We start from the raw sequence: 8,144 nt of genomic DNA, 5'->3' as shown, positions 1-8,144 counted from the left end.
CTTTGGCAAAAACGAGTGTAAACAGAAAGTGGGCTAAGGATAGTCCCGTACCAACGGTGGGGCTAAGGCCCCCCCCCCCCCCCCCCTTAGCCCCACCGTTGGTCCGGGGCTAAGCAAAAATTTACAAGTGTAAAAAGCCCTTTTTACCCGAGTTCGAGGCCACGTTCTTGTGTCAACTTCGGGACAGTGTGACGTCACCGTTATGAAAACTCGTGAAGAGTGAGTGTCCCGTCGGTGATTTTGATATTTGAAACCCGTCTTTACAATAGTAAACCTCCACTCACATTGCACGCAGAAATGATACTGCTAAGATTTGTGTAATCATGGTTATAACAGGGTAACAACATTAACGATAACGGCTGAACTTAACAGAGAGCTGGTTAAAGTGTATCTTTGGCCAAAAATTATTTTGGATATGTGAAAGAGACACATTTCAGTAATCCATTGCACCATCTTTCAGAGAAAATGGGTCATTAATTAGTGAAATAATGCATCTAAAAGTTTCCAAACACACTGCGTCTAGGAGATTCAGGAACCGCTGTGGTTCCGTAACCCACTGCAAAAAATAGGGTTTGCTGTAGTCTTGCCTCCCAGACCCATTGTGTTTAGAAACTTTCAGATGCATTATTTCACTAATTAATGACCCCTTTTATCTGAAAGTTGGTGCAATGGACTGCTGAAATGTGTCTCTTTCACATATCAAAAATAATTTTTTTGGGCAAAGATACACTTTAAGGAGAAAGGATATTTCTGACTGAAACAATGGTGATATAGATTAACAGACAACCATATAACCACAAAGGGAGGGGCAATTTGCGTTCCGTCGTATGCCAAATATCAAAAACTGTTTTTATTTCAGTATTGCTTTAAACTAGTACCTTAACCCTTTTAATGCTTTGAGTGCTGATTAACGCAGAAAACCCCATAGTGTGGTACACATTTTTCAAAGTCCCTATCTATGGCGCAGATAGGATTAACAGAAAGGCTCAATTCCATTCGTGCAGTTCATTATGCAGTCTTGATATGCTGATTTGCCTTTCAAAACAAAAGAATTATGAGTCAGTGATGACATAACCCCTTAACGAGAATGCAAAAGACCCTGATAAAAACAACAACAATTCTATTGTTTTGTAATCATTGTGTAAGAGCACGTGAAAATGCTGACAATTAACTTGTGTGATAAGTCACTGAAAATCATCGAACAATTTGGCTTCAGGTACACTTTCAACATCGCATTTTTTTTTTTTTTTTTTTAGTCTGATGTTTCATCTCCATACACTATGCCATAAAGCAAAACTTATGAATCAGACACACATCATACAATATTATGATTACAGCAGTCAGACCACTTCTGGTCCAAGTTCTTTCGTGAAGACGAGGATAGAATTTACATCATGTTCGTCTATCATGATTTGATTTCAGTGATATCCAATGATTTAACTACGAAATTGACTTTGAATAACTTGCCGACAGGGCAATGGTAAACGCTACACCTATGACATAGCTTGCGACATTTTGAAATGTAACATTATCACTTAGATAGAAAATTATAGTAGTTTAAGTGGTGCTTAAGATACATTATACACAAATACCCTTGCAAGTATGCGTCAAGAGCGGTTGTGTCAACTTAATAGCAACCCGTATGAATATGACTTACGACTGTGTCGTACCAACACTAGTTTATGAGATCATACGATGAACACTGGTTCAAATGTTAACTTATGACGCCTTAAGTTACCAAGACAATGGTCTACAAAGCTCATACGTCTAGAATTTTGCTTCGGCTTTTGTCATCTATTTGTTATTCTGCTTCTTGATTTGGATGCTGTAGTTGCTGTTATATCATTTTCTAAACGGCGGCGATTTTATTTGTGTGCGAATTTCTCTCCCCGTTGCTGATGGATTCATACGTCGAGTGTTCAGGCCAGCAGTGGCGGGCTTCGGCCGAGCAGCGCACTCGGCGTGAAGCTGACATCATTGTTAACTGAGTCATAGCGGTGTTGCGACGCTCCAGCTTGTTGGCGCCCTGCCACTCCCTATCGTAATTCACGCCGGGAAGGAACCGGAACACGGACTTGAAACCGTTTCTGAACTTTGCATTCATCCAGCAGTAGATGAATGGGTTGTACACGCAGTTGCTCATGGCGGCTAGTAGGACGGTAAGGTAAACCAGTTTGATGTACCTGTAGTAGAGCACCGCGGAATGCACCTCTTGTATGATGTTAAACATGTGTATAGGTAGGTAACAGAGGGTGAACAGGAGCACGACCATGGCAAACATCTTTACCAGCTGCAGAAAACAGAGAGGAAGAGATCAAAAGACATCAATTTCACCAAAGTATTCAAATCTAATGAAAATATATTTCAGTATTTTTTTTTTTTGCGTTGAGTTGCTTTTATTGCATCTGAATGACAAATTGCCCTATATCGATATAAATGGACATCAAATTAATCAGTGTTTCAGTAGTAGCAATGAGAAATAATAATCGTGAGCAAACATACTCGGACTGGATTCGAACCAACGACCTCCTGATCAATGGAAAGGCGTCTTATCCATTGGAGCACTGGGCTTCCACCCGACATCCAGTACTAATTCCAGTACTAAATCCCGATTGCATGTTAATCTGGCAATGCATATCATATGTCTTCTTGTTTTTATGGCAACTGATTGACAAACTGCATCTTATACACTGGAGAGGAGTCTGATCATTAATACTGATTAATTCGGTGTTTATCTACATTGATGTAGGGCAACTTGTCGATCAGTTGCAATAGTGAAAATGTGTTTGTCACTTTTAAAATAGAGAATTATTAGAACACGCACCAAAATAGAATAAGCTTTTTCTTCACACATTACGTCAGTGCTTTGAATGTTTTGTTTGAATGGAAAACAATCCAGCTTTGAATCGTGATTTTTTTTGTTTTTTTGTTGGTATGACTGGGAAATACACACGTAGCTTTCTGTTTAAATGATATATATAAAAAAAACGGTGTTTGCCGTTTGCCTGATCAGCTACGCTGGAAACAATCTTTATAATCCATTTTCACTTGCTTCATTACAACTTGGTATTATATGTTTGTCCTAGATTTATCTCCGTAGTGACGCCAATGATTTACATATGGTATTTCGTTGTATACAGGTAGAACGAATCTGAAACGTGTCGTATCATACTATATACCTTGTTAACAATAACAACCACAAATAACTTCGTTTCAATTCCACTCATACAAACCACTGGATTTCTTACCATCACATTAACATGAATAAGGATGGACCTAGTGTATAGGTAAGATAACTACAAAAGCCTTGTTCGATTTACTTTTCATTGACATGCTTTCGTCACACAATCTAAAAGACAAAAGGTTACCTTTCAGTACCAGTTCTGTCTTCTTTCTATGCAATTGACATTGTTTAGTATGAAGTTACTCTTTCTAGCCCAAGAAATTAGTTTGATATTCAGTAGTACTGTTTACTCTAAAAAAAGGAGGTAACTATCTGATTTTACGAAAGATAGAATGACGGATCAAAATGACTCTGTTCTTTTTGTTTGTTTTCGATAAGTATACATAATATATGTTTTGCCCATTTTCTCTTTTTCTTTCTCTTTCAAGGCTGTCGTATCTTCATGCTACATGCTTATTTGACGACAGTCTCCTGCATTCACACTCCCAAGACATGCGCCATAACTAAGTCAGATCATTTGATTTACTTTATCCCGAGTGGTTCCCAATTGACGTGTTCTCTTATTCTTTTCTTCAATCTGTACACGCATATCTCAGCTATGTTAGGGTGTACACACTGTATGTTTTATTGTCTTGAAAAAAAAAAAGAAATGAGTGTATTTCATTTGTAATATATATTAAATGCAGATAATTCCTAATAAATTCATATGAATTGAATTGGTATTGAAAAGATTATAGGCTATAGTTGTAGTTGGACAAGCATTGCTGTACTTCCAATCTACGCAGGATAATATCGTTCGTTATTGTCACCATATGAAATAGACATCGTAACTCCAAGGCTTGCTGGAATGAATTCTATATTTCACCTTACATGAACGGTTGACACATGTTGTTGATTCGTGTCACTCATTTGCAATAATCTGAAATTATCATTTTATAAATTTTTCTCTTTATTTGTCAACGATTGGCTTTTGCCGAAAAAAACAGTTTTATGCAAACCTATTTTTGATATGTCGTGTCAGTACAGTGTAGCCCATATTATATACAACACTAATAGTTCCCTTCCTTCTGTAACTTGTCCGCCCTAAATGAAAATTAATAAATGAAAATACTCTATGTGTTGGCCGTTTTTTTATATAATATAAAATAATTATATTCTGTAGACAGTTGTTGATGCATTTTTGAAATTGACTTCCTTAAAAGCCCTGGGGATACACGTCATGCGATTTCAACACGAATGATAAAAAAAAAAAAATAGCTAACCCTCCCTTGACGAATTAATAACTCAGTGAATGTCCGTAGGCGTCTTTCTTATTCCTATGGATTTCTTGTACAAAGCCACTAGTATCACAAACCAGTGCAAAACCTGGATGTGAGCAAACAACTCCGTGACGGTAATGGACTGTCTAAATCCAATCAGTACCTTGGTTTTGGATCCATTAATCCGTCTGTCTTGCGTTTCACCGGGAGTCCTTCTACTCCAAATGACATAACCAATTCTGCCGTATGCGACCGCTAAGACACAGAGAGGAACAAAATACTGGATAGCCATTAATACGTATGTGTAAATTTTTGTGTGCTCCCAGTGACTTTCAGAGCAGAATGTTGCAGCGCCCTCTGTGCCGACAGTCGAGAATATAACAGAGGGAAGCGCCACCACGCATGCCGTTATCCAAATCACTGCGATGACCCAAAGTGCTCTTGTTGATCCCATTCGCGGCACCAATGGATAACAAATAGCAATGTATCGGTCTACGCTGATGGACACCAGTGTGAAAATGCTCACCGAAACCGATACGCTCTGGATATACGACACAGCTTTGCACATGAATTCCCCAAACGGCCATGAGAGATACATCGCGGCGTAAAACGAGAAGTTCACACACATTACTGCCATCAGTATATCGCTCACGGCCAAGTTCACAATGGAGTAGTTGGTCACTGTTCTCATGCGCGCGTGACCCAGCACAATGTAGCAGATGATCGAATTCCCGCCAACACCAAGGATCGTGACCAAGGCAAACAGTATGCCATAAAACACACGAACCCATGGGGGCTCCTCGTATAAGTCTCGCTGGTAATCGTAGGTATTATTTGGCGTCGTGGTCCCGTTTAACAACACACTGATAGGATTCATTTTGACGTTTGACCTGATTAATCCTGCTTAATCTGACGACTCCACCACCTGGTCACTAATTGGAACGCACATGCCTTGGAGAAATCAGCGATGATATTTCGCCACATCCGGAGAGACTTACGAAGGAAAGTACTTGTTGCTTGTGAACCTCCATAATTTTGTGCAAATGCTCCAAGCGAGTGATGCTGGAAGCGTTTTGATGCGATGCTTGGACAAATCCTGAGATATTGAAGAACATGGACGTCTGTGAAACAAAGGAGAAGAGACAGTAATTAGGCTAAATACTTCCTCCATAGAATTACAAGAGGGTAACGAAGCAATCAGTTGTTTGAAGAATACTTAAAAAAATATTGCGTGAAGCCATCAGATGTATTATTTGATTTTTTTTTCACCATAGGCCTAAAATATAACCTTATTATTCAGCTGTCCCCGTCTCGGCTGGATAAGAGCATTTGTAAATGCCAAGAGTCTGCCCGCCAGAAATAGAATCAATATTAAGTGAAAAGAATCAAGATGTTGAAAAGGAAGTTAGAAAAAACAAAAGGAAGAAAGAAAGGCGACAAGATAATATAGGGAACGATACTCATGGCAATGTAATGCGCCCGGGAGTGTGAACGTGTGTGTAAGCATGGTGAGTGTAATATGTGTATGAGCGCTAACTAACAGTCAGACTAAGTCGATGGTATTATAAACGTCTACCTTACGAAGTTTGTGGCAATGTAACCACAGACCAACAAATCTATGAAATGGGTTATTTACCAATCAACAAAATGGTCTGTGGTTTAATCTCCTCAGGCAAATGCAATAATGGCATACCGCGCTATTGTTGAAGTACAGCAAAAGTAGAAATGAAAATGAAAATTATATAATCTTGTTACTGAACTGAAGAGGCATCCTTCCGCTGCTAAACGAGAAAAAAACCCTCCCCATGCAGCAAAACAAAATGAGCAACCAACAAAGTCACCGAGTGATCCAAATCACCAGATACTTAGTGCGATGAGGCGTTGTAAAGAATTCGTCTTTTGGATACACATTGAAAGATTTCAGGAGTGCGAAAGAAAAAAAAAAGATGCAGATGATCACATTACTTCCAGTCCACTAGAAACATCAGCATCGTTTTTTTTTTCTTCTTTTTATCAGTTGTTGCAGGTGGTTGAATCTTCAATGGCGAAATGTGATATCTGTTTCATGGACAGCAAAAGTTGAATTTTCCATGACGAAATGTGATATCTGTGTGTTGAACGTAATGCAGCAAGACATATCACACATACTTGTAGTAAAGATGAGTCATGTTTGCTTACGGATGTTAATCTTATTAAACAAAAAAAAAGAAGAAATCAACAAGAAAAGGTGGGCAACGAAAGCTGTTTTGTTCTGCTTAGAGTCGCCGATGGAAAGAAGAAAGATGGCAATGCTATATAAAATCTATGAACTTTTATGCAACGTCGCGTTTCTCCTGTAAAGATACCGTAGTACTTTCGAAAATGACACAAATTAGCTAGGAAATTATATAACTTCAGTGCTCTTACATTCCTTTTCATTTTCCCGCAATGTGGAATACGCCAGCGGAAAACGATTATAGTGCATCAGACTGCCAGTAATTTTTGTGACAGGAACACATATTTTAAACAAAAGAAATGGTCCTTCTAAAGTTTCGGATTCCGCGAATGCACGCCATGAGGCCAATTGCGAGGCTCCATTCCCTCGTGTGTGTGTGAGTTTTGTGTGTGTGTGTGTGTGTGTGTGTGTGTTTGGGAGCGCTGAATATAACATTCAAAATATATTAACAATTGCTTCAATTTATAATCTTTTATGGAACGCCGTTTCTCACGTTCAGAAATCTTCGTATACTTTCTTGAATGTGAGACGAGATCTGACTCGGATAAGATATATTTCTGCGCTATCTCTTTCCAGTTTACTGCAATTTGAAGTTAGGAGGTGTTAGAAGAACACTGCATCGGAATTCTAAGTATATGTGAAGCGGAAAAGCAACTTCCGAACAGGAGAAATGGTCCTTCTCAAGTTTCGGATTCAGCGAGTCCAGAGGCTAGTTGCAGTTCCTCAATCTCTCCTCGAATGTACACACGGGGGTCGTGCACGGGCCGTCTTGTAAAGCGAGCGGTCGAACATCCATAATCTGTAGGGAAGCGCAAACATGGAACCAGGGTAGATACCACGTCCATCGCCTCCCCTTATTCAGTCGTCATCGGAGCCAAACATCGCCCGCCTCCCTGCCGGCGTGACATTTCGAAATCGCTTTCCGTTTGCCTGTCCTGGATTGCGTTGCTCTTTTTTTTTTCTCCCATTCTGATTAGAACGATCTCATCTTTCCCCTTGTTATCTTTTCTTTTTCAAAAGCATTTGGCTACGGTGTAGAATCACCTTCACCGTAATTATGTTCACCTTCACCTATTTGGTATCCTTTGGTACCAAATAGAAATCCACCATTTTGTTGAATTTATGATATGTAAGCGCTGTCACCCGGGTTTTAAAAAAGTGTGAAATTGATTTTAAGTTTTTTGGTTTTTTTTGAGAAACTTTTTGTTGCAACAATGAGGTAATCGGTGCTACATCAGTGATTTCAATGTCGCCCATAAAGACAACAGACTCAGAACCGCACTATGCATCGCCAATCTACGGGAGACGTAAAATAAGTAATCATAGGCAAGTTTGTGGAAAAAATTATCTTGTTTTGAAGTATACTATTCAAAATTGTAGTAACATGTTTTTAAAGAATTATAATAAGTATCATTGTTATCAACACAATTTTAATTACATAATATATGTATATGTATATGTATATGTATATATATGTATATATATA

General features: G+C 38.8%; 1 protein-coding gene across 1 annotated transcript; it reads right to left on the bottom strand.

Annotated features, from left to right (window-relative positions):
* Nucleotides 1-1,849: 1,849 nt before the first annotated feature.
* LOC139723752 (RYamide receptor-like) lies at nt 1,850-5,320 on the bottom strand. Its single transcript, XM_071634965.1, has 2 exons — nt 4,607-5,320; nt 1,850-2,290 (listed from the first exon to the last, which is right to left on the bottom strand). Exons 1-2 carry the CDS (start codon nt 5,318-5,320, stop codon nt 1,850-1,852), a joined length of 1,155 nt encoding a protein of 384 aa, XP_071491066.1.
* Between the last annotated feature and the right edge of the window lie 2,824 nt (nt 5,321-8,144).

This window comes from Diadema antillarum, unplaced genomic scaffold (assembly GCF_040938485.1).
Source record: "Diadema antillarum isolate AM-2024a unplaced genomic scaffold, OU_Dant_1.0 scf00000199, whole genome shotgun sequence".
Taxonomy (NCBI): domain Eukaryota; kingdom Metazoa; phylum Echinodermata; class Echinoidea; order Diadematoida; family Diadematidae; genus Diadema; species Diadema antillarum.
The sequence above is the reverse complement of the archived record's forward strand: the minus strand, read 5'-3'. Positions and strand labels throughout refer to the sequence as shown.

Excerpts from the sequence above, each read along its gene's own strand:
- LOC139723752 (XM_071634965.1), bottom strand. The coding sequence starts at position 5,320 with ATGAATCCTATCAGTGTGTTGTTAAACGGGACCACGACGCCAAATAAT. Across the intron at positions 2,291-4,606 it reads TTAATGGATCCAAAACCAAG|CTGGTAAAGATGTTTGCCAT; the intron begins GTACTGATTGGA and ends TGTTTTCTGCAG.